General features: G+C 42.0%; 1 protein-coding gene across 1 annotated transcript; it reads left to right on the top strand.

The window, feature by feature from the left end:
- The first annotated feature begins 4,204 nt into the window (after nt 1-4,204).
- MCTS1 (MCTS1 re-initiation and release factor) lies at nt 4,205-27,670 on the top strand. The gene is made up of 6 exons (XM_073641071.1): nt 4,205-4,390; nt 6,281-6,433; nt 8,023-8,120; nt 16,843-16,976; nt 25,267-25,334; nt 27,470-27,670. Exons 1-6 carry the CDS (start codon nt 4,380-4,382, stop codon nt 27,549-27,551), a joined length of 546 nt encoding a protein of 181 aa, XP_073497172.1. The 5' UTR covers nt 4,205-4,379; the 3' UTR covers nt 27,552-27,670.

Genomic DNA, 27,670 nt, shown 5'->3' with positions numbered 1-27,670 from the left:
GATGTCACCCCCCCATATAATTCCCCATGCAGGATGTCACTCCCCCCATATAATGCCCCATGTAGGATGTCACCTCCCACCCATATAATGCTCCATGCAGGATGTCACCTCCCCCCCATATAATGCCCCATGCAGGATGTCACCTCTCCCCCCATATAATGTCCCATGCAGGATGTCACCCCCCCCATATAATGCCTCATGCAGAATATCACCCCCCCCATATAATGCTCCATGCAGGATGTCACCTCTTCCCCCATATAATGTCCCATGCAGGATGTCACTTGTTCCCCTCCATATAATGCTCCATGCAGGATGTCACCTCTCCCCCCCATATAATGCCCCATGCAGGATGTCACCTCTCCCCCATATAATGCCCCATGCAGGATGTCACCTCTCCCCCTCATATAATGCCCCATGCAGGATGTCACCCCCTCCCATATAATGCCCCATGCAGGATGTCACGTCCGTCCCCCCCATATAATGCCCCATGCTCTGAAGACTGGTCAAGCATGTGCACCTCCACGCCATTCATTATGGGAGCGCCGAATATCAGCTCAGCTATCTGTGTTGGTCCCATTGACAATGAATGGAGTGGAGGTGCGCATGCTTGACTTCAGACTGGGCTTTTCAGAGCCCCGTTCTCCGGATCAATGGTGGTCCCGGCATTGGGAAGTTGGTACAATCCCTTTTATGAAAGGGGAGATGGAGTAAGATGTGGTAAATTCATTAAGATACATGCACCTATATTTCTCTGAGTATGTTACATCTTTCAACTGTTGTGCACCATTGCAACAAAAATTACTCCAGACAGGGGCTGGCATACAATTATGTCGTAATTTACGTCACTTGTGGCATAAAATCTGATTAATTTGTCAGGCTTGTGTGCTAGACCCCGTTCTGCCTGAGCCTTTCCTATTTTTACAAAGTTGGTGGCGTTCATATACATTTCTGTTGTAATCGACACCAAAATTCGCTAAATTTTTGTGCAACTTCGCATTGCACAAAGGTTTTGCAACGTTTCAAGCATTTTTACTCCAGAATTGTGTCCACTAAATGCTTTGTGCTATAGATACGGCACAGACTGGCCAGTCCCTGCTGCCGTACTCACACCTTCATATCAAGTGAATGGAGCAACGCTGCAACATGTTGCATGGCCCATAAAAAAGGACGACACGGGCCAGTGCGAGCCAGTCTGCTGCGCTCACACAGGCGGACCTGAGGAAAAGCCACCAATGCCATTTTTTGTCATTTCCAGGGTGCAGTTTTTATGACAGTTTGTCCATTGTTTTGGGGCTGTGAACATGTGAACAGCAAGTCGTTTTTACATAGAAATGCGTATGTTTATAGTTTTGAGCATTTTCTGCATGCTTTTTCAAGCATTTTTTTAGAATTCGACAGAGTGCACATACCCTTAAGGCTGTGTGCCCACTATGCATTTTCCAAGCGTTTATGCTGCAGAATTTCCGCAGCATTAACGCTTGGGAAACGCTTGGTAATTCCCCCCCCCATGGTCCCCAATGACAAGCCGCAATGTCAATGCCCATGCTGCGGATTTTTCCGCAGCATCTATGCTGCGCTCAAAAATCCGCAGCATGTCCATTAATTTTGCGGACACGCAGCGTAATCGCCGCCATTGACTTGCATTGAAACACATAATATTCGTGTCAGTACATTTGTACACAGGGATATTATGCGTTTCTATGTGCGGATGGTACCCAAGTCTGGAGGAGAGGAGACTCTCATCCAGACCTGGGTACTATAGAAACTGTAAAAAAAAAAGAATTTAAAATAAAAAATAAAGTTTATACTCACCTTCCGGTGTCCTCCCGGTGTTTTGTCTGCTCCGTCCGGTCTCTTGCAATGCTCGCGCTGTTGTGAAGGACCTGCCATGACGTCACTGAGTCATGTGACCCATCACATGGCTCAATGACGTCACCGCAGGTCCTTCACAACAGCGCGAGCTGCCCAACACACCGGACGCAGCGGAGATAACACCGGGAGGACACCGGAAGGTGAGTATAAACTTTTTTTTTTTATTTTTTACCATTCGTATTCTTTTTTTTAAACTAACTTGGTCACACTACTATAAATACATGCCGGTTGCATGGATTTATATAGTGTGAACAAGTTGTCAAGCACTTTTCCAAGTGATGCTAAAATCGCTTGGAAAGCGCTTGATAACCCGCATGCGGAAATGCATGCAAAGACACTTGACAAACGCTTCTACCTGGCGGGAAAAACGCATGTAAAAACCGCATGCATTTTTCCTGCCAGGGAGAAGCGTAAAAAATATGCTGCATTTCTGCATCGTGGGCACATAGCCAAAGGCTCATTCACACATTAGTTTTTCATGTTATTGCTATCCGTGATTTTCATGGTTGGAAACTTGTAGCTATGACTGTCTGTGGGGCCATTCATATGTCAGATTTTTTCCTCGGACTGAGTGGTCCAAGCTAAATCATGGAGACTGTCCGATCCTGATCCGAGTGACAGATCAAAATCAGCTATGCAGGTGTCTGGGTCAGGCCATAGCCCCACTATCAGTATTTGGTCAGTATTTTTTCTCAGGAGTGGGAGCCAAAACCTGGCGAGGAACAATCAGATAAAAGGTATAATAGAAACAAGTCACCAATTCTGCATTTATCGCCCACTCCTGGTTTTGGCTCCCACTCCGGAGAAAAAATACTGACCAAATACTGATAGTTGGGCCGTGGCCTTAGTAAAAAAAAATCTGATGCCATCTGTGTGCTGTCCATTTTTTACTGACTGATAGGAGAAGTTGGTGAAACTTTTTTTTTATTCATCAGTGAAAAAAACTGATGAAAATCACTGATGAAACTCGGGCCTTTTATTTTTACGTACGTAAAAAAAAAACATGAATGAGGCCATAAAGTGACCATCCAGCCCATCTAAAAAATATGCAGCTGTAGTCGTGCAGTGAAAAGTCTGACCCACATTGACCAGCACCATCATGGAGAGCGGGGATGAATGCAGCACTGACGTCACAGTGGAGGTGTGGTGCGAGGAGGCGTACTTCAGACTTTCCCCATGAGAAAATCTAGATATAATTTTACAATGATTAAGGACCTGAGGGTCTGAAACACGCCTGGTTACTACCTCCCCCGTGGGGTTCTGACTCTATTTGTACATGTTTTTTAATTCATTTTTTGTCAACAAAGGACTTATTGATTTTAAGAAGATGTCTTGATGCTGGACTATCTCTTCTCTTGTTCAAAAAATAAAATGACTTGCCCTTTGCCGGCCACTTGGTCTGCTAAAAAATGCAAACAATACCCTTCACGAATATCCTTGTGAGCCTTGGAAAGACTGATGACCGCAGACCGTAACCAGTTTTTACCAGGCAGATCATATTCGGGGACGCATCACTGTTTTCAATTTTGAGGTGTATAAGGGGAGATTAGAAACAGCGCCCGCAGCATGTCCTGCAGCACATCGCGCTACTCTGAGGCCGGCTGGTTTCCACAGACAAGCTCTATCCACAGAACAGATCCAGTGGAGTCTATAGGGCCGTTCTTGTGTCCGAATGTTCTTGTGGACAGAGTTGCCTGCATAAAGGCGCAGACGTGACCAATTTTCATCAGCGTCTCAGATCAAACGCGTCAATGCAAGTCTGTGGGTCCGCACTCGAATGTTTGATAAGAGAAGCTTGAGAAACAGTCAACATCAACTGATGACAAAACCCGACGTTCTGACCAAACTCTGATCAAAAACTCTGATTGTACGAGAAAAATGACTGGTGTGTGAATGAGCCCTAAGGGTCCTGAGCGCTGCACTTGGCTTTCTCTGGTAGCCCCATAGAGAATGAATGGAGCGACAGAACCTGCTGTGCCATTTTGTACAATGGAAAAATGTGCCCCATTGGGAATAAAGGTTCAATCTCCCGGTCAGTGTTGGTCCCAGCGGTTTAACACCCCCCATCTGTAAATTATCATCAATAATAAACGGAGAAGCCCTTTAATCTTGTGTATGACCCCCAGGCTGGATCTACCGATCACACCGGTACACCAGGTTAGAGCTCAGGTTCGCACACTGCAGCCAGTCAGTGTATGACTTTCCTTTGAGATACTGCCATCTGCTGGTCTGCCAGCACAGTGCACGTTTTGTATCACAGCAGAACTAGCAGCCACATAGGCATAACGTCGCCATAGCAACAGTGCGCTCTGCTCTCGATGACTCTAGTCTAGCACTCCTTTTCCGCCCTGTGTCGTCACTTCCGCCAGGCTTTGTAGTTGCGAGGTGAGAGTGTTATCCGGAGCCGGCGTGGTCTGCGGGCCGCTGTGTTCTGTACCCCGGATGTAATCCTCTCACCTTTCACCCCCAACATTCCCATTAGCCATCGGGCCCTTGAAGGCATCAGCATGTTTAAAAAGTGAGTCTGAGGGTGCTGGCAGCGGGCACAGAGGTGGGACATGACCCCCGGCCGTGCGTGTGGTGACGGGAGGCGGACGTGTGTGTGCCCTGTGCATTGTGGCGTGCGAGCTGTGTATTTGGCTCAGGGGATTTCCTACATTGTAACCAGCCAGCAGTATCAGGTGCTTATTGGTTTCTGGCCTCCAGGTGTCTCCTCACTGACAGCCCCCAGATAGTGGAGTTGACAATTACAGGAGCTTAGCACTAAGCCGAGCCCTCTGTCCCTGTGTTATTGATCGTGGGGGTCTCTGCACCCATTTCTCTTCATACTATCGCTTGCTGCCAAATGGGCTAACTGAGAATCTGTCAGTGAGCTCGTCCTAACAGGCCAGTGAGAGTCTGTAACTCTTATCGGTCTTTTTCAGCTGCTTTCTGACCATATCGGCACCGAATGTGTCTATGGAACTAGTGAGCCTGTAAAAGGCAAACAATGCAACGTTTTCAATGAAAACCAAATTTCAAAAATGATTTTTAGTCCCAGAAACATGTATTGAAATAAAATAATTCTTGTACTGTAAGGTTGAGAGCCCTTTCAAAGTGTGAAGGATTCTGGCTTGTTCTGGGCTGCCAGGACTGGATGCACAGTGACCCACTGACCTCAGTCCACCATGTTGTCCTGATGATACAACTAAATGAGCCCACTGCTCTGAAGACTGATGGAGGGCTTTGGCTGGTCGCACCCTGGCCCAGAAACCTGTATAGGGATTACTTAGTTTTTGCAATCTTAGTTTTTTTTCTACCATATACATGGAAGTTACTACCCTGTATATGGTGGAAAATTCTGTTTACATTAAAGGGAATCTATCACCAGGCTTTTCTACCGCATGGTGAAGGGGCCAAGACCCTGATTCAAGCGATGTCACTTACTAAGCTGATTGCTGTACTTTTGATAAAACTGATTTATCAGCAGGAGATTATCACTAAAAGACTAGTAATCCTGCAGACATGTAGTCCTCCCTATTCATGAGTTCTGTATAACCCTGCCCCCATCACTGATTGGCAGCTTTCTGCCTATGCACAGAGTACACAGCTGCCAATCAGTGGTGTGGGTGGGGTTATACAGAGCTCTGCATTCAGAGAACTGCTAGATATATCTGCTGCAGAGAAAACTGATTTTATCAAAACTGCAGCAAGCAGCCCAGTAAGTGATACATCGTTGGAATCAGGGTTGCTGCTCTCAGGTCGGGTAGCAAAAACTTGTTGACTGATTAAGCAGGAGAACTCCTCTAATGCGAAGTATGAAACAAACTGTGAAGATAGGAGTAATAGTAAGGCTATGTGCCCACGTTGCATTTATGAAGCAGAAAATTTCTGCTGCATAAATGCAAGTCCTCTCCCGGAAAAACGCATGCGGAATTCCGCACGCGTTTATCGCGCGTTTTTCGCACGTTTATCACGCGTTTTCCACATGCGGAATTGCCTTGCGTTTTTTATGCATTGGACTATGGCAATTCTGCTTGCGGAAACGCAAAATTAATTGACATGCTGCGGATTTTTGAACGCAGCATAAACGCTGCGGAAAAATCCGCAGCATGTGCATAGAACTTGCGGAATCCCATTGGGGACCATGGGGTGCGGGTTACCAAGCGTTTTACAAGCGTTTCCGCTGCGGAAATTCCGCATCAAAAACGCTTGAAAAACGCTACGTGGGCACACAGCCTTAGGGAGCGTCCATACTGTACACAGAACAGAGTTTTTACATTCACTCAGAATATTTCTAGGTTCACATCGAGAGGAAGTAACATGACTAGGATCCATAAGGTCACACTGAGTTTTTTGCTGACCCCTTTAAACTTGAGGTGCTGACCAATACCACTTCCCAAATAACATTTCTATTTTTTTCTTGCAGATTTGATGAAAAAGAAAATGTATCCAATTGTATTCAATTAAAGACATCGGTAATAAAAGGCATAAAAAATCAACTGAATGACCAGTTCCCTGGGATCGACCAATGGCTTAATCAGATAATGCCAAAAAAAGACCCTGTGAAAATAGTCCGCTGGTGAGTAATGTACCCAGTGCCCGATTTCCGATCACCTTTTTCTGCATTAATTAATAATAACAAATATGGAGTTATGATGACAGATCCATCCCGATTGATTTCCACCTTGAAACTATCAGGACCTCAATAGTAGGCCAGAGTCAGACGGCCATGTAAATCGGAGTGAGATCGGAACGCAGTGTACGGACTGGCCGGCTGCTCTCCCGACCCGAGCATGGACTTTTTATCCAGCTGTCACGCTCGGGTCGGGAGAGCCGCGGCCCGTCGGTGCACTGTGATCCGATCTCGCTACGATTTATACGTATATATCTGCTTGTAAAGTCAGTGATTTGCTTGCACAGTCGTGCGTCAAGTATAGAACATCATCGCTGCTACCAAGTAAGCTAAGACTATGTTCACACCTTGTGCTTCGTTTTGAAACAACAGTAAGATATCTGTGACGCAATGTATATCACTGATGGAGAGGGGCTATATTTTATTTTTTTTATAACTTTTACTCACTGATGTAGCTCTATCATATTCTTCAGCGTTTTACAAACATCATCATCACTCTCCATTGGGGCTCCCAATCTACAGTCCTTATCAGTAATGTGGGAGGAAACCGGAGATCCCGGAGGAAACCCATACAAACTCCTTTCAGATGTTGTCCTTGGTGGGATTTTAATCCAGGACCCCAGCACTGCAGAGTAACAGTGCTAACCACTGAAACACTGTGGTTCCTTGTTACTGATTTTGGGTTCATCATGGTGTTTTTGTGGGAAAACTACTGCTTTACGGCATTTAATTCTTCCAGCGAAATCTGATGCAACTCATGACCTGGACTCTGAGCAGAGAATCTATTAGAAGGGTGAACAGAGTCTTAGCCGAGCAGAGATAATGGAGGTTTGACCGAGAATGTGAACAGTTATGGGCTGTTGCATTGATGTTAATAGAGACATCACTGCCTGTTACTGTCTGGTCGATCAGTGCTGGAGACAATGTCAGCAGGGAATCCTGCTGTTTCTATAATGGTGACTGTATAGCAGTACAATACCGTAGCTCTATTCTGTGTCTGCTGATGTAAAAGAGGCCGCCATACTGTCCATTATCAAGTCCATCACCTCCTCTGCTCTTCCTCCACTGACAGAATACGGCCGGGTTGTGTCTTTCTTTTGACGTAAAAATAGTGGTGATACGGAGTTTAATTTCTCCATGGTTCTTACCTGTAATTAAACTGCTCCTATATGTAAATGATACAATTTAGGTAATTGGTGTATATAGAAACCTGCTTGTAATGCAACTTGTTATAGTGATGGGGCTCTAAAAATGGAATTATGGAGCCACTACCAGTCATCACTGTGCACGCACACTGCGGAGCAAGATGTCAGTGAAGGAGCTGGGGGAGTGAGTGATCACTGTGTAGTGGGTGCTGACCGATCACTGCCGCGGAGCTGACTGTAGTGAGGATAGAACCTCATAGTCAGTGCTAGTTACACCGCCACACACTATTTACCTACAGATCACCAGTATGGCTGCCGAATAAATAGTAGTTTTTTGGGGTTTTTTATGCCTGATTCCCCTTCACATGACAATTGTCTCTTTATTTCCAGCCATGAACACATTGAAATATTAACTGTAAACGGTGAGCTGCTGTTCTTCAGACAAAGGGAAGGTCCATTTTATCCAACACTGAGGCTGCTTCACAAATGTAAGGTTTTACCATCCGCTTCTCTGGGCTCGGCCTTTACCTGACACCGTAAAGTTACTTTTCAGAAAATGGCGAATTACCTTGCAAAACACAGTTATGAGATGGCTTTTAGTAAAAAATAATCACTTCTTGTATGAACATCATGAGAGTTAGAATGGAAGGAGAAATCCCTGTTTGCCGGGTGAAGATGGCGCCATGTATCAATCAGCTGATGGCCCTGCAAGCATGCTAGAAATTGCCTTTGTGTGGGACGTGAAAGGGAAGACACTCCTTTAGAATTATCCATTGCAGGATCGAGAGCTAAAGCCCCCCCTAGGATTAATATACCGGTACCTTCTGCAAAAGCCACTAGTTGGTGTATATAAGTATAAAGCGCTTTATCCTGACCTGAGCTGGGTAGGTACATGGAGGCAAAAGTGACCTTCATGGATGCAATGAGACCCTTGACCATTAGCAAACGTCCCTCTGCGTCAGTGCGAGGCTTGGAGAACACCCAAGGGACCAAGCGTGATAGAAGTATACAGGAGCCTCTGGGTTTAGAGTCAGGCAAGGGGCTATATTAGTAGTTAGAAATTGTGTGTGTTTCGTTTAAATAATCTTTCTTAACGTTTTTTTTTTACAATATAGGGGAAGGGAAAAAACAGAACTTCCAATCTTTGTAAAATGATAAAATGTATTATACATATATGGATACATACGGATTGAGAATACACTTTAAAGAACTGAACAAAAAATTACATATATAATATGGGTTCCAGAAATTCATCCCTAGTTAATAGTCTAAAGGCCTGTGCCTTGTATTTCAACAAGAAAGAAACTCTATATAAGCATTTAATCAATATGGAGGACACTGAGTTGAGAAAATTAAAAAAATAGTACTTTATTCAATAATATTAAAACATTGCATATTTAATTACATACAAACATAAGTAATGAAGTCAAGCGGTATTGAAACCCAATATATGGGCTAGTACGGGCCCGTCGGATATCAGTTAAATGCAGCTGTTATATGTTCTATAATAGAGGGGAGTAGAGTAAAGATAAAGACTATTGAGGACAAAGATTCTCCTTACATATCTATCATAGATCTAAAGTGTCCAGTTAACCTCTTCTGAACCCATAGGGATACAGAAGTATTCATGGTCCAACATATATATCCCCATATAGTGTGCAGCATATATTTACTACTACTTGAGTAGCAAACTCCCAACTGTAGGTTTTACATTCTTCCCCTAACACAAGTTAGGGTATGTATAATGCCACAAATAAATGATAAACCAGTGATTAGATCAAAAAGTTATTTACCATTGTAAGGGGCTGGTAATGGACCCTCTGCCCAGACCCCGAACGTGCGCTTTCGCGCCTGTGCTTCCTCAGGGGGCCTTGCCAGGATAAATTTTTGGTTTCCTTAAGTTTGCTAGGATCTTCCGATCATGTCATCTGAATGGTCCAATGAAATTACAGCACTCGGCACGTGCGTGTTCCCACCCCGCAGTCGCAGCCGTCCAACCACCCATCACAGCCTGCCACAGTCACGTGGCGCAGCCGGCGCCAGACTGCAACCACGCAAGTGCGGCAGGACATCGCAGATAGGGGGCAGGGCGCAGCGAGTGACAGCCGAGAGGACGCATGCGCACCACTTTGTAGCAGACTGTTCTAATGGTAAGTTGCTATATACTCTTGTATCATACAATCTCTCCTATAACAGATGTGTAAGGACTTGCTACTTCTGGTTGGAAGAAATAAATAAGGTGCAGATATGCTAGAATAAGAGGCCAACTGTATATGGGGAACAGTATCATTATACATGTCAAATACAATTACCACTTGACAACATCAATATAAATATAAAGTGCAATTGTGCTAAAATAGAGAGCCAATTATATGTGATACGCTTCATGGGTATACATGCCAAGTAAGTTCAAATATGATGGTTCTAAAGTGACAAGGGCATAATGTCATTTATGTTGTATCATTGTACATTTTACACTACATTACATTCATGATGCAAATAATAAAGATCAAAAGACATAATTAGATACATTATACAATTAATCTCCTGCAGTTGCGGCTATATCCGCCATGTTGTATTCTTACTTATTTTAGCCCAGGGTAAATGCATCATGGAATACCCAGGTATACGGAGCTTCCCACATCCTTATATACGGTAAATATTGCTATGAGGGATCTTGTATAAAGAATACATGTAGTTAGAAAAGATGCAATGAATAAATTAAAAACAATGTAAAAAGCAACTAACCAAAAAATGTTAAGACCAATGTGTAATTAAAAGGATGCGCTATGGGAATGGATCAAGACACCAAGGTATTACAAATACGAGGAAAATCCCTGGGACGCATTCAGGCCATGTGGTACTATTGTTCCCAAAATGGTGATCCACCGGCATTCCTTTAGTGCCAAAAGGCATTTAATGTCTCCTCCCCCCAATGCCACACTGTATATGTTCAATGCCCCTGACCATAAAACATTTAGGGTTGCATTGATGAAATTTTTTATAGTGTCGGGGTATTGTTTTTAGTTGTGTAGGGTCTGTTGTTGTTTCAGCCGAAATTATGTCCCGTACATGTTCACGTGTACGCGTTTTTAGTTGGTGTGATGTTAAGCCAATATACACTGCTCAAAAAAATAAAGGGAACACTCAAATACCACATCCTAGATCTGAATGAATGAAATATTCTCATTGAATACTTTGTTCTGTACGAAGTTGAATGTGCTGACAACAAAACCACACAAAAATCATCAATGGAAATCAAATTTATTAACCAATGGAGGCCTAGATTTGGAGTCACCCCCTAAATTAAAGTGACTCCCAGGTAATTTGGGAAAATCTGAGCAAACATTATTTGCATAATAATTTGGAACACAGTGTATAAAAAATTTCATCAATGCAACCCTAAATGTTTTATGGTCAAGGGCATTGAACATATACAGTGTGGCATTTGGGGAGGAGACATTAAACGCCTTTTGGCACTAAAGGAATGCCGGTGGATCACCATTTTGGGAACAATAGTACCACATGGCCTGAATGCGTCCCAGGGATTTTCCTCGTATTTGTAATACCTTGGTGTCTTGATCCATTCCCATAGCGCATCCTTTTAATTACACATTGGTCTTAACATTTTTTGGTTAGTTGCTTTTTAAATTGTTTTTAATTTATTCATTGCATCTTTTCTAACTACATGTATTCTTTATTCAAGATCCCTCATAGCAATATTTACCATATATAAGGATGTGGGAAGCTCCGTATACCTGGATATTCCATGATGCATTTGCCCTGGGCTAAAATAAATAAGAATACAACATGGCGGATATAGCCGCAACTGCAGGAGATTAATTGTATAATGTATCTAATTATGTCTTTTGATCTTTATTATTTGCATCATGAATGTAATGTAGTGTAAAATGTACAATGATACAACATAAATGACATTATGCACTTGTCACTTTAGAACCATCATATTTGAACTTACTTGGCATGTATACCCATGAAGCGTATCACATATAATTGGCTCTCTATTTTAGCACAATTGCACTGTATATTTATATTGATGTTGTCAAGTGGTAATTGTATTTGACATGTATAATGATACTGTTCCCCATATACAGTTGGCCTCTTATTCTAGCATATCTGCACCTTATTTATTTCTTCCAACCAGAAGTAGCAAGTCCTTACACATCTGTTATAGGAGAGATTGTATGATACAAGAGTATATAGCAACTTAACATTAGAACAGTCTGCTACAAAGTGGTGCACATGCGTCCTCTCGGCTATCACTCGCTGCGCCCTGCCCCCTATCTGCGATGTCCTGCCGCACTTGCGTGGTTGCAGTCTGGCACCGGCTGCGCCACGTGACTGTGGCAGGCGGTGACGGGTGGTTGGACGGTTGCGACTGCGGGGTGGGAACACGCACGCACCTAGAGTGCTGTAATTTCATTGGACCATTCAGATGACCTGATCGGAAGATCCTAGCAAACTTAAGGAAACCAAAAATACATTCTGGCAACGCCCCCTGAGGAAGCACAGGCGCAAAAGCGCACGTTCGGGGTCTGGGCAGAGGGTCCATTACCAGCCCCTTACAATGGCAAATAACTTTTAGATCTAATCACTGGTTTATCATTTATTTGTGGCATTATACATACCCTAACTTGTGTTAGGGGAAGAATGTAAAACCTACAGTTGGGAGTTTGCTACTCAAGTAGTAGTAAATACAGTTATATGAAAAAGTTTGGGCACCCCTATTAATCTTAAGCTTAATGTTTTATAAAAATTGGTGTTTTTGCAACAGCTATTTCAGTTTGATATATGTAATAACTGTTGGACACAGTAATGTTTCTGCCTTGAAATGAGGTTTATTGTACTAACAGAAAATGTGCAATCTGCATTCAAACAAAATTTGACAGGTGCATAAGTATGGGCACCCTTATCATTTTCTTGTTTTAAATACTCCTACCTACTTTTTACTGACTTACTAAAGCACTTTTTTTGGTTTTGTAACCTCATTGAGCTTTGAAATTCATAGCCAGGTGTATGTAATCATGAGAAAAGCTACTTAAAGTGGCCACTTGCAAGTTGTTCTCCTGTTTGAATCTCCTCTGAAGAGTGGCATCATGGGCTCCTCAAAACAACTGTCAAATGATCTGAAAACAAAGATTATTCAACATAGTTGTTCAGGGGAAGGATACAAAAAGCTGTCTCAGAGATTTAACCTGTCAGTTTCCACTGTGAGGAACATAGTAAGGAAATGGAAGAACACAGGGACAGTTCTTGTTAAGGCCAGAAGTGGCAGGCCAAGAAAAACATCAGAAAGGCAGAGAAGAAGAATGGTGAGATCAGTCAAGGACAATCCTCAGACCACCTCCAGAGAGCTGCAGCATCAACTTGCTGCAGATGGTGTCACTGTGCATCGGTCAACTATACACTTTGCACAAGGAGAAGCTGTATGGGAGAGTGATGCGAAAGAAGCCGTTTCTGCAAGCACGCCGCAAACAGAGACGGCTGAGGTATGCAAAAGCACATTTGGAGAAGCCAATTTCTTTTTGGAAGAAGGTCCTGTGGACTGATGAACCAAGATTGAGTTGTTTGGTCATACAAAAAGGCGTTATGCATGGTGGCAAAAAAACACACCATTCCAAGAAAAACACTTGCTATCCACAGTAAAATTTGGTGGAGGTTCCATCATGCTTTGGGGCTGTGTGGCCAATGCCGGCACCGGGAATCTTGTTAAAGTTGAGGGACGCATGGATTCCACTCAGTATCAGCAGATTCTTGAAAATAATGTTCAAGAATCAGTGATAAAGTTGAAGTTACGCAGGGGATGGATCTTTCAGCCAGACAATGATCCAAAACACCGCTCCAAATCTACTCAGGCATTCATGCAGAGGAACAATTACAATGTTCTGGAATGGCCATCCCAGTCCCCAGACCTGAATATCATTGAACATCTGTGGGATCATTTGAAGAGGGCGGTCCATGCTCTGCGACCATCAAACTTAACTGAACTGGAATTGTTTTGTAAAGAGGAATGGTCAAAAATACCTTCATCCAGGATCCAGGAAATCATTAAAAGCTACAGGAAGCGACTAGAGGCTGTTATTTTTGCAGAAGGAGGATCTACTAAATATTAATGTCACTTTTCTGGTGAGGTGCCCATACTTATGCACCTGTCAAATTTTGTTTGAATGCAGATTGCACATTTTCTGTTAGTACAATAAACCTCATTTCAAGGCAGAAACATTACTGTGTCCAACAGTTATTACATATATCAAACTGAAATAGCTGTTGCAAAAACACCAATTTTTATAAAACATTAAGCTTAAGATTAATAAGGGTACCCAAACTTTTTCATATAACTGTATATGCTGCACACTATATGGGGATATATATGTTGGACCATGAATACTTCTGTATCCCTATGGGTTCAGAAGAGGTTAACTGGACACTTTAGATCTATGATGGATATGTAAGGAGAATCTTTGTCCTCAATAGTCTTTCTTTACTCTACTCCCCTCTATTATAGAACATATAACAGCTGCATTTAACTGATATCCGACGGGCCCGTACTAGCCCATATATTGGGTTTCAATGCTGCTTGACTTCATTACTTATGTTTGTATGTAATTAAATATGCAATATTTTAATATTATTGAATAAAGTACTATTTTTTAAAATTTTCTCTACTCAGTGTCCTCCATATTGATTAAAATATTACATATATAAGATTAATTGACAAAGTGGCTAAATAAATTCTAAATCACACGAAATATAAAAATGTGGACTAGGAAGCGGAAAAAGAAGGAAAAAAAAAAAGGAGAGGAAGAGGAGAGACCTTAAAACGAAATTGTATGTTTTTTTGACAGAAGTGGGTTTCTTCTAAAAAGGGTGCGTCCATCCTCTTTTTATAGACCAGATTTAATCGGATGGATAGTTTCTCAGCTGTAAGCCTTTGACAATTAATGAGCCCACTGTTAACTCTGAGAAATGCTCTGATGACATACTTGTAGATGGGAAGGGGGAGGAAAAATTAAGGGTACGAAGAAGGATGAGATGGCTTTTAATAACATTTTTTTTTCTTTTAAATCATCCTATTCCATCACCCACAGAGACGGCCATGGACCAAGGTGAAAACACAGACGGAGTTTATCACTCACTGCGTCTGGTTTCTCTGTTTCACATTACTTGGCGTCAAATAAGTTCCAAGTGGTGAATAGAAGCATTGGTTATAATTTGCCAATCACATATTTCCGGGTGTATACCTAGCATAGTAGAGATGCCGAGCCCTTATAGATCTAGAACAGCTCACCCAATGACTTGAGGCACAATGGGGGGAGATGTATGTCCGGTAACTGGGGCTCAAATGGATGCCTCACTAAAAAGGGAAAAACTGAGCAATTAAAAAAAAAAAAAAAAATTATGCCCCAAAAGTTTTTTTTAAACTATTAAATAAACAAAGTGTACTGCATAGCAAAAAGCACATATTAGGTATTCACATGTCTAAAAAAAAGTCATTTTTTTCCACATTTCCAGCAGTAAAAATTTCCTATAAATGATGTAGTAATTCATATGAACCCCTAAAAAAGACCTGAAAATTAAGACAATTCCACTTGTATTAAACAAAGTTTCATACAGCCTTAATTCCTTACACCACCCTAAGGTCAACCGCAACTATGTCATGTAAAGAGTTAGACAGGGAGAGAGCTCCCTCTGTCACCCCATCAGCTCTCCGCAATACATTCTTGGAGAAGTGCAGTGTATTGCATGAGTGATCAAATAAAGTAGCTTCAAGTCCCTTTTGTGGGACTAACGAATAAGTATGAATAAAAATACCTAAAAAGAATCAAATCACTTTTTTTTTTACATGGAAATATGCTTAATTTAAAACTAAATGTCACCAGTGACTCAAACTGTACAGAGATCACAATTTTTATCCTACGCGATAAAATAATAGTGAAAACCAATGGCAAAATTGCTGTTTTTGTGCATTCTTCATCCACAAACAGAATAAGAAGAGAACAAATAGTTTTATGTTCCCCAAAATGTTATTTTATACTGTAAAAGTATTAATGCATAAAAAATAGATTAATAATTAAATATAAATTGGGTATCATCATACTAATCTCGTGAATGTTAACGTGTTAATTATGTTACATGGTGAAAGCTGTAAAAATTAAAATAAAAAACAATTACAGAATTGTTTTTTTTTTGTTCTCCCAAAAAATTTAATAAAAAGTGATCAAAAATCATATATTCCCCATAGTGATATTAAAAATTACAGCTGGTCCCACAATGAACAAGCCTTCACACAACTGCTTTAATATTTTTAGAGATAAAAAAAAAAGTGCTACATCTCTTAAAATACTGAGGAACAAACAAATAATTTTTTGAAGGTGTAATTTTTGTGTTTTAATTATATAAACTTGGCATTGTCATAATCAGATTGAATTGCATTATAAGGCTATGAATTATTAATGCCGCACGGGGTTGGGAAAAGTTTTATTTCTTTTTAAACTCCTTCCAGAAAGTTAGTGAAATGTAACAACACATAAGTTGTATTCATCCGAAAATGATATCAATAGCCCTCGTATGGCTGCATTGACAACTGGATAAAAAACGGTGATATGACTTCAGAAATCGAAAAAAAAAAAAATCACGGTGTCCTTTAAATGGTTAAATTGTTACTGGATTCCTGGAGGTGTCTGAATCATAAAGTTTTTCAGGGTGTAGTCTGGAATAGGCGATCATCTGATTGGGAACATGCAAACGTAACCCTTTCTTGGTCCATATTGTATGTGTAGTCAGCCGTAGACAACAGTAATGTTGCAATCCTAAAAGTTGAAAATCTTTGCTAAAAAGTGTTCCAGCAATGTATTCATAAAGGTGTGAGACTTTCCCCTATTTTATTCTTAGTTTTTACTGATTAAACATCTCAGATGCAAAATTATATTGTCATTTCACTAGAACATACATATGCAAAATTCCACAGCATAGAAATAATATTTAAAGGGCACAATCGTCCTCTCTTTGTTGCATCTCACTTGTGAAAAATATTGTTAGATAAAGGGCAAATTGTCTCTTCTATGGGCTACATAAATGGGTGGTAAATCTGGGGCTGCAGACATGCCTCAAAGGGGCACTATTTGTAGTGCACTTAAATAGAGAACCCCTGGTAGATATGGTTTGGCTTTTGTGTTTTTCTTTTTCTAGATCCTTTCATCCTTCCGCACCAGCAAGTTGATAAAGGAGCAATAAAATTCGTCCTGAGTGGAGCTAATATCATGTGCCCTGGTTTAACGTCACCTGGAGCGAAGCTGTACCCGGCAGCCTCGGACAAGGTGGTTGTATCCTTTACCTAGAAGACACATGTCAAACTCTGGCCGCTGGCTAAATCTGGCCCGCAGGGGATTATATTTGGCCCGCGACGCTGGCACCGACACCCCCCCCCCCCCCACACTAGACTGCATGGAGGGCTGTTTTGGGGCCCACTGGACTGCATGGAGGGCTGTTTTGGGGCCCACTGGACTGCATGGAGGGCTGTTTTGGGGCCCACTGGACTGCATGGAGGGCTGTTTTGGGGCCCACTGGACTGCATGGAGGGCTGTTTTGGGGCCCACTGGACTGCATGGTGAGGCTGTTAATAGATATCAAAGTTGGCCCGCGACTTTCTCCAGGTTTTTTTTTTTTAATTTTAGCCCTCTCTGTGTTTGAATTTAACATCCCTGACCTAGGAGAACACTTTGGCAGGACGAGGTGCATTGTCAGTAATCAGTGTAGTTAGAGGGGACCCTGTCATCACCCAGTGTAAAGTAGTGACAGACTTGCAGATGTCAGCGTTGTTACTTATTTACAAGTGTTATAGATGTGCACACTGAAGCCTCCACTCATCAAGACTGGTGATTTTCTTGCCGGTCTTGCTGCGGGACGTGGTGGAGGTAGACTTTTCTGATTCATTAAGAGGTGCCCACCACTTTATGAACCTGTAGCGTACTGGAGTGAGAATTCTAGCATGGGGAACACCACAGTTAGTCATGAATTGAACTAACTGTGGCACCACCCGCCGCCGCACCTTTGCTTCGCCAATTTTGGCAGAGCTGGGAGAAACTCTTGAAAATGCCAAAAGTTTAAAAATTTTCGCACTAGGTGAAATCATCGGTTAAGATGATAACTCAAGAGTGGTTCTAGTCAGGAAGGGTCTGTAGCACTGAAGAGGAGCAAGTGCTGCTGGGAAGTGTGCAGGGCAAGGGCCTTCACTCCTTTCGATATGTGATATGCTCATTCTGTATTGTCTGTATAAGTCCCCCCTTAAATTGTAAAGTGCTGCGGAATATGTTGGCGCTATAAAAATAAAAATTATTATTATTATTATTTTAGCAGTTAATAGAGCTGCCCATTCTGCTTTAGAAAGTTGGAAGCATAGAGGGGCAGGTAGAGATGAAAAAAGACACAAAAAAGTACAATAATAAACGTTATGTTGGGCCGCAGTATTTAAATTCACATTAGTATGCATTTACTGTGCTTTGTGAAAAATTATCAGACTATGGGAATAACCCTTTAAGTAGTTTTGGAGAATTTATTCTATTTATTCTATCTATCTGGTCACACAGGCTGGTAGACATCCAGTACACGGCTCAGTCTGGAGACAACAACACACAGGAGGCCTTCTCCCTCCAAACACAGCCCATGTGCAAACAACGGCCTCCATTTTATAGGCTGTTAACCACACCCAGAGGTGAGGTATGTGGGTTGCTGGACCCGCCCAACTCTCCAAGCTACCCGTAACCCGGTCCCAGGTGCACCAAATAGCCTCTTAGTGAATGCGTGCACTAGAGCAACACTCCGGGCTACATCACAGAGGACAGCCATCTCTGTGACACATACCCATCAACTATGCAACCATTAGCCACCTAACACCCTTCATGACCACAGCATTTTGCGTTTTTGTTTTTTGCTCCCCTTTTTCCCAGAGCCATAACTTTTTTATTTTTCAGTCAATATGGCCATGTGAGGGCTTATTTTTTGCGGGATGAGTTGTACTTTTGAACGACATCACTGGTTTTACCAAATCGTGTACTGGAAAACGTCAACAAAAAATTCCAAGTGCGGTGAAATTGCAAAAACAGTGCAATTCCACAGTTGTGTTTTTTTTTTTTTTTTACCACGTTCACTGACTGCTAAAGATGACCTGTTCATAGATATCAAACATGTATAGGTTCTTTTTTTATTTAAGAGGTGAAAAAAAAAAAAAGTCTACTAGAAAAAAAAGGCGCCATTTTCTGAGACACCTAGTGTCTCCATTTTTCGGGATCTGGGGCCGGGTGAGGGCTTATTTTTTGCTCGTCAAGCTGACTTTTTTTATTGATACTATTTTAGGGTAGATCCGATCTTTTGAGCTCCTGTTATTGCATTTTATTGCAATGTTGCGGAGACAAAAAAACGTATTTCTGGCGTTTTCAATTTTTTCTCATTACACAGTTTACCGATCGGATTAATTATTTTTTTTATATTGATCGGGCTATTCTGAATGTGGCGATACCAAGTGTGTGTGTGTGTGTGTGTGTGTGTGTGTGTGTTTTTTATTTTGAATGGGGCGAAAGGGGGGTGATTTAAACTTTTGTATTTTTTTTTTTATATTTTTGAAAACCTTTTTTTTTTTTTTTTTGCTTGCTTCAATAGTCTCCATAGGAGACTAGAAGCTACAATTGTCTGATCCCCCTCTGCTGCACACAGACGATGATCAGATTGCCTGCCTGTGTGTAGCAGATTTGCTCACTTGCTATGAGCGTCAACCGCTGGGTGGCGCTCATAGCAATCTGGACATGACAACCACAGGGGTGTCATGCCAACTCATCGGTGACCTGCGATCATGTTGCGGGGTCGCCGATGGTCAGGGTCAATGACGCTCTTCCCGGAAGTGCGAGTTAAATGCCGCTGTCAGAGATTGACAGTGGAATTTAACTAGTTAACAGCCACGGGTGGATCGCGATTCCACCCGCGGCTGTTGCGGGCACATGTCAGCTGTATAGATCAGCTGACATGTGCCCGGAAAGGTGCGGGCTCAGCGCCGGAGCTTGCACCAAACAGGGGGATCTGACATGGGGCATACTATTACACTCCATGTCAGAAAGGGGTTAAAACTCTTAAAGAGTATGTAAACAGTTTTTTTTAAGGCGTTTTCGGAGTAGAAACTCTCCAAATCCTCCTTAAAAACTTAGACTTTCAGCTCAGTTTCTGCTCCAAAAATTAAAGGAAAAAGACTTGGGCCCCGATTTGTGAAAATGTTTAAGCTAAAATAGCAGCATAAAATCTTTGGAATGTTGCAAAATGTTGGCGTAGACTAGAACCACTCTTGAGTTATCATCTTAACAGATCTAAGTGCAGAGTTCACCTTGTGCTTCTGTGCACTGTTTGCTCTTGACATTACCCTGCCTGGCCAATTGTATCTTCTGCCATTTACATCACTACAGCTGCAGTGTGGTTTTATATCATTAGCTGGTTCTTGCAGAGCTCAGCTGTCCTGCCCTTTTCGACAACGGAAATGCAGAGTTGTGCATGCTGTCTGCTTCTGACAAAGCAGTGGTTTCAAACTGCAAATGCTGCTCTGTTGCTGCATATGTCAGAAGATAATCCTATGTCATAAGCATCAATCGACATCTGCAGCTTCACATCTCGGCAGCAAACACAACTGCTCTAATCTCAGCCCCTGTACTCAGATCCCCATACTGCAGTATATATTTTCTCTCAGCCCTCTGTATGCAGCCCATCCTGCGGTATATGTTTCCTTCCTGTCCCCTTTATATACAGACCATCCTATAGTATATCTCTTTTCTGTCCCCTCTATATAGAGCTCATTCTGCAGTCCTAGATCTCTCCTCTCAGCCCCTTGTATATGGACAATCCTGCAGTACATCTCTCCTTTCAGTCCTCTGTGTATACAGCCCCATCCTGTACAGCTCCTCATAGTTACCAGCACTCACACGCACACTGTTCCTTTCTGGTATGAGCTCTGCATTGTATTGAAGGAGGCTGTGCCCCTTTCTATCCCCTTTATATACAGCCCATTCTGCAGTCCCATAACTCTTCTCTCAGCCCCCTGTATGTGGACCATCCTGCAGTGCATCATCTTTCAGTCCCCTCTGTTTACAGCCCCATCCTGCATTGTATTGAAGGAGGCAGTGCCCCATTCTGTGATTTCATTCCATACAATAGAAGTTCCATTTAGACATGTCCCAGAACTGAGCTATGTTGGCAGGAGGCCAGCTGGGAGAGACTGCACTGGTCATGACCATGGACCAGGAACACAAACTACATCCGGACGACTCCAATGGCAACTGTAGGGGAAATAGAGATTAGATGTGCAAAATGAGGCAGATTTAAAAATGGGTTATATTGGCACAAATACAATAATGTACACCTGTATCATATATTTATATACGATCACATTGAGATTTTGCGGATACTCCTTTAATGTTAGCACATACGTGATAGACTACTGAAATCATGGGACTGTTGCTTGTAGCAGGCCTCCTATGTGCCATTTATAATACTGCCATTTGTGGCTATATTTATGGCATTAGATCCTTTGGGTCCCCTCAAGCCAAATATTAGTGGGCGTTTTCCAGTCGATTTAGGAAACCAGTAATGGAGCGTAACATTGTGAATCCTAACAATGTGTACTATATTCACGGTTAGGACTCTGCTTGGTCACAGTCCTGACAGGCATCATGTGATCGCTCCTATGCAATTTACATCCATGCTATCACGTGCCAACCACTTTCTCTTCCAGTTCTTTTAATGAGACCACTTTCTCCATCCCTGGTTTTTTTAACATGAATCCAAGACTGTTGCCATCAGTTCAGAGCCCAAGATGATGTGATGATGGGTGGCCATTTGCAGTTGGGGCCACATGAAGTCCTTCGTGTCTGCCGTGGTATTGTTCCTGAACAACAACAAATTTGAATGAACACCAAGGTAATCAATAAAAAATATTTTTATTACTACATAGATGGGGAAAAAAACCTGCATATTAGCAGAAGGGTAAAATTACACAAAAGGAAACACGTAGAGGATGTGGGTCTAATAGTCAGATGGTATAATCCCTAATATAAACTAAATAGATAGGGGGGATTTTACCAAGTATAAATACCCAGGAGCTGCAAGGCATTTATACTTTGATAAAATCCTCCCTACTTATTTATTGGTACTATGATGTAGTTGCTGGAGTGTTTATATATACACAATAACTTGTTTTTTAAATCCACTTGGATATATATGACCATATAATACTTGTTTTACAACTCTATTGCTGTACTCACAATGTACAATTTATTTATCTTGCATTAGGGGTTATACCATCTGACTATTACACCCACACCCTGTACGTGTTTCCCTGTGATTTCCTTGTGTGTAACTTGTTCCCTTTTTGTATAATTTTATCTTTCTGCTAATATGCAGGGTTTTTTTTATATATGTAGAAATAAAAAATATTTTTTATTGATTACCTTGGTGTTCATATACTTCATGGGTGTACACATACATATGTGATATAAATATAATTAGATAACTTTCTTTCTCTTGGTTGTTGATTTGGTATTATTCCTGTGAAGCCCAGCATATGGCAGGGCTTCACAGGAGACCAGTCCTTTTACCGTACACAATAATACAGTATTGCAATGCATTGTATAGGTGAAGAAGACACCTGCTGTCATTCTATGTAACTGCAGGCTTCCGAATTCTGACTCCGCGCAATGTGTGCACTGTCACGATTCCCCTTTAAACCCCGTGCGAGTGGGTGGTCACTCGACTACATCATTTTGTGTATATATAGCTTTCTTTGGGCAGGTTTCTGAACAGTCGGGATCCAGGTTCTTCTCTGCCCTTATCTATTGTTACGCCTGCTGACACATAGGTGAACTACAAGAGTCGGGTACCGTCCTGATGATTGGGTACACCTTGTCATGGTGGAAGAAGTTTACTTACTGCAGGGTATTTGCCCATTTTGTTTTTATCTTAGGTTCTGCTTGTTACAGTGGTGGCCAAAAGTATTGGCACCCCTGCAATTCTGTCAGATAATACTCAGTTTCTTCCTGAAAATGATTGCAATCACAAATTCTTTGGTCTTATTATCTTCATTTAATTTGTCCTCAATGAAAAAACACAAAAAGAATTGTCCTAAAGCCAAATTGGATACAATTCCACACCAAACCTAAAAAAGGGGGTGGACAAAAGTATTGGCACTGTTTGAAAAATCATGTGATGCTTCTCTAATTCGTGTAATTAACAGCACCTGCAACTTACCTGTGGCACCTAACAGGTGTTGGCAATAACTAAATCACACTTGCAGCCAGTTAACATGGATTAAAGTTGACTCAACCTCTGTCCTGTGTCCTTGTGTGTACCACATTGAGCATGGAGAAAAGAAAGAAGACCAAAGAACTGTCTGAGGACTTGAGAAACAAAATTGTGAGGAAGCATGAGCAATCTCAAGGCTACAAGTCCATCTCCAAAGACCTGAATGTTCCTGTGTCTTCCGTGCGCAGTGTCATCAAGAAGTGTAAAGCCCATGGCACTGTGGCTAACCTCCCTAGATGTGGACGGAAAAGAAAAATTGACGAGAGATTTCAACGCAAGATTGTTCGGATGGTGGATAAAGAACCTCGACTAACATCCAAACAAGTTCATGCTGCCCTGCAGTCCGAGGGTACAACAGTGTCAACCCGTACTATCTGTCGTCATCTGAATGAAAAGGGACTGTATGGTAAGATACCCAGGAAGACCCCGCTTCTTACCCCGAGACATAAAAAAGCCAGGCTGGAGTTTGCCAAAACTTACCTGAGAAAGCCTAAAACGTTTTGGAAGAATGTTCTCTGGTCAGATGAGACAAAAGTAGAGCTTTTTGGGAAAAAAGCATCAACATAGAGTGTACAGGAAAAAAAAAGAGGCATTCAAAGAAAAGCACACGGTCCCTACAGTCAAACATGGCGGAGGTTCCCTGATGTTTTGGGTTGCTTTGCTGCCTCTGGCACTGGACTGCTTGTCCGTGTGCATGGCATTATGAAGTCTGAAGACTACCAACAAATTTTGCAGCATAATGTAGGGCCCAGTGTGAGAAAGCTGGGTCTCCCTCAGAGGTCATGGGTCTTCCAGCAGGACAATGACCCAAAACACACTTCCAAAAGCACTATAAAATGGTTTGAGAGAAAGCACTGGAGACTTCTAAGGTGGCCAGCAATGAGTCCAGACCTGAATCCCATAGAACACCTGTGGAGAGATCTCACAATGGCAGTTTGGAGAAGGCACCCTTCATATATCAGGGACCTGGAGCAGTTTGCCAAAGAAGAATGGTCTACAATTCCAGCAGAGCATTGTAAGAAACTCATTGATGGTTACCGGAAGCGGTTGTTTGCAGTTATTTTGGCTAAAGGTTGTGCAACCAAGTATTAGGCTGAGGGTGCCAATACTTTTGTCTGGCCCATTTTTGGAGTTTTGTGTGAAATGATCAATGATTTGATTTTTGCTTCATTCTCTTTTGTGTTTTTTCCTTGCAAGCAAATTAAATGAAGAGAATAATACCAAAGAATTTGTGATTGCAATCGTTTTCAGGAAGAAACTGAGTATCATCTGACCGAATTGCAGGGGTGCCAATACTTTTGGCCACCACTGTATATGGCCACAGTGTGAATGCACACACATGCATTTCACATGCTCTACCTCAAATTTATTTTTGGGTTCTGATGTATGTGATTTGCGGTTTCATGCTGACTAGACCCACCCAGCTTCTCTCAATTCTTTTCTATTGAGAGAAGCCAGATGAGACTAGTCGACACGGAGAAAATAGGAATTGTGACAGTGTGCACATTGCCCTCTGCAGACTTCTCTTCTTAGATCGGACAACCCCTTTAAGGGATTAAATTGGGTTATCTCTCAACTCTTAGTGAAGCACGTCACAAGATTCCTGCCACAATAAATGTGGAAGTTTAGTCTCCATCACCAGAAAAGGAAGTCTCAAACGGATCGGTGCAGAATTGATAGATAAACGTACGTAAAATTTAGTATTTTTTGCAATTTTGCTTCCCCTTCCCCAACACAACCCAATTTACTGTTTTAGTTACATTACTCTGGATGACATGATCACTTATAGCATTTTTTCTCCACTGAAACATGTAATTGTACAGGGATCATGTGTGATGTTTGACAAAGGACTATCTCAGAGGTCTGTTTTTAGTTTCAGCAGTGATTTTGTTCAGAATTGTCCAAGTTCAGATAAGAAAAAAATAGTTTTCCTACCTTCTCCTCACTGGCAGTCCATGGTGTTTTGAGTGCTGTCTGATTTATTTTTTATTTATTTTTTTTCCACTGCCGATTTTGATACAACACTGGGATCAATATCAGACATGTCTCTCGACAGTCCACGAGAAATTCTTATTGTTGCCACTAGTTTCCTATACAATTGTTATAGGGGTCATGACTTTACATGAGTTAGGTAGTGAAAGAACTGCAACCATTGTTATATTTATATACGGTTTTAAGATGTGTTTGAGCCTGAAGCATTCTTCGCGTTGGGCGCCATGTAGAAATCTTATCGACTGAATCTTCACAAACTTTTGTTTTGGAGTCCTTAACTTTTGCCAACAGGCAATAATGGCAGAGGGAAAACAGCACGCCCTGTGTGTAGGTGTCATGAAGATGTCTGCTGATGATATGTAAGTTTTGCTAATACTATTTTGTGATGTCTACATTTTGGAGCTGAACTACTTTACTACAAAATGTCATTATATGCCCCCTTATTGGGGCACTTTTGACTGATTGCTCATGTACAGGTTCTGTCTATAAAAATAGTTAAAAAAAAAACGTATTAGCTAAACCTATATTTTGTATGATAAAAGTGAACTTTCTAATGTGAAGCTGTCACACAACAGTTTTGTGCAAAAATTGTGCTGACTTTTGGGCAGCTGAGTTCTTAAAAGATCAAAGGTCCCAAACCTCAAGGGCTATGTCCACCCCCTGTGTGTTAATGCTGACACTGTGATACCAAGACTAGATAACACTTATATACTCTTCTGAGAGAACACTATTCAAAGGCTATTGATACCAATATTACCACTGTACTAGGCTGAAATAATACTGCCATACCATGCTCACTACCTTTATCGCTACATAGTGTGTTTTGCAATGTTGAAGTATTATTTATTCACTGACACACAGTAGGAAGACAAACATAACTGATAATACTATTAAACACCTCTATTTTCAGTCTTTAATAACTGAATTGCACAACCAAACTGTTAATAGATTAATATGAATACTGTGAAAAAGGCGAATATAACCGGCCATAAAATGACTATATAATGGTGAATAATACCAGTTCTGCAACTGTGTAAGTAATTACAGCACATGTATAAGGTGACTAGTGACATTTTTTTCTGATTTGAGTCATTCACACTTTCCTGTTTTTTCCCATGTGGCCCAAACTTACATGATGGCTTCTTAATGACTTTTCTCTCCAGTGTTTGTAACACAGACACATTATACTCCTCACATTTTAAGCATCATCTCCAGCTGTTGCCAACCTATTAAAACTCCTAAGCTTGCTGCTACCCCAATTCTGTGGCTCAGGTAATAATGCCCCATTTGTGACCCCTCTAGTAGTAATGCACAATTAGTGCTCCCCTTTAAAGAATAATGCTCCTGACAGCCCCTCCAGAAATGATGCCCCTTTAGTGACCCCTCCACTGATAGCGACCCTACCAGCGACCCCTCCACTGATAGCGACCCCCTCCACTGATAGCGACCCCACCAGCGACCCCTCCACTGATAGCAACCCCCACCAGCGACCCCTCCACTGATAGCAACCCCCACCAGCGACCCCTCCACTGATAGCAACCCCCACCAGTGACCCCTCCACTGATAGGGACCCATTAGAGCCCTTTCAGGAAATTATACCCTCTGAATTCAGCATTCACCTCAAAAAATAAAGCTTACCCTCACCTAATCTAATTCCCCAATGTCCCCAGCCACTGAATCCTCTTCATGCAAGATCAGATTGGCACAATACAGTGGTGTGATTTTTGCCGCCTGCTCCAGGAAACTGATGTCTTGTAGGCTGCAGACGTGGTAGGGTAGGGAGCCTATGGCTGAATCCTGACTTTAGCATAGGATTCAACAGTATTGGTGTCATGTTTGCGCCAGCAACAGTTCAAAGTGGCATTCACCGGAGATGTGGGGCGCACTGCCAGAAGTTTGGGGCCGGTGCCTTGGATCTTTGGCACTAGCGACGGGCACTGGACCTGACGCTGGTAGTTATGTGCCGTGGACTATTCCTTTTTGTTAGGATCGCTGATTACCGGGTGTCCTGTTAGGACCATTAGCAATCATCTGGAAGCTATGGAAGAACCCTGTGCTCATTCTCCATGTAGTGCCACCTCAGTTAGAAATCTGGTATTACAGTGTTCATTGAAATTAGTGAGCGGTCACTGTAGGGCATGGATGTGTCATGTCTCCCAGACACACTTCGTAGCTGCTTTCTACTCTGGTTTAGAGATGAGGACCTCAGTGGGGACCATCCTAGTAACTTTACATTTCTCTGTACGCCTCTGCCTATGAGGCTGCTGAATTCAGATCTGGAGATTCGCAGGCGGTCCGTACTCAGACTGTGAATGTTGGCCGTGTGACCCCGGCCCAACTCTCGTGCAACAATTGGAATAGGTCATCCCTTCACTGTTTAATGGGTGTGTGCTTCTTACGCACCCAGCTACAGGATTTTCTGCATGACTCTTTTCTTTCCAGGAAATGGAGTAATGTGCATGATGCAAAGTAAATATTCCTTTTGTTCTTGCAGCGAGAAGGTCAATAAAGGAATCGGCATAGAGAATATTCACTATTTGAACGATGGATTGTGGCACATGAAGACTTACAAGTGAAGCACTGTATTGTTACTGATGGGCACTCAGATGTAACCTGGTCTTGAAAGGAACTTTTTATTTGTGTGGTGAATGTGATATTTGCAGTCTGTGCTGCTTAATAAAGAAGAACATTACTA

This window comes from Phyllobates terribilis, unplaced genomic scaffold (genome assembly GCF_046119375.1).
Source record: "Phyllobates terribilis strain yellow unplaced genomic scaffold, ASM4611937v1 Scaffold_7__3_contigs__length_470593459, whole genome shotgun sequence".
Taxonomy (NCBI): domain Eukaryota; kingdom Metazoa; phylum Chordata; class Amphibia; order Anura; family Dendrobatidae; genus Phyllobates; species Phyllobates terribilis.
The sequence above is the reverse complement of the archived record's forward strand: the minus strand, read 5'-3'. Positions and strand labels throughout refer to the sequence as shown.

What these genes read in the sequence shown, in the direction of transcription:
- MCTS1 (XM_073641071.1), top strand. An exon ending in ACTGAGGCTGCTTCACAAAT is followed by an intron (nt 8,121 to 16,842) that starts GTAAGGTTTTAC and finishes TTCTTTTTCTAG; the next exon opens with ATCCTTTCATCCTTCCGCAC. An exon ending in AAGATGTCTGCTGATGATAT is followed by an intron (nt 25,335 to 27,469) that starts GTAAGTTTTGCT and finishes TTGTTCTTGCAG; the next exon opens with CGAGAAGGTCAATAAAGGAA.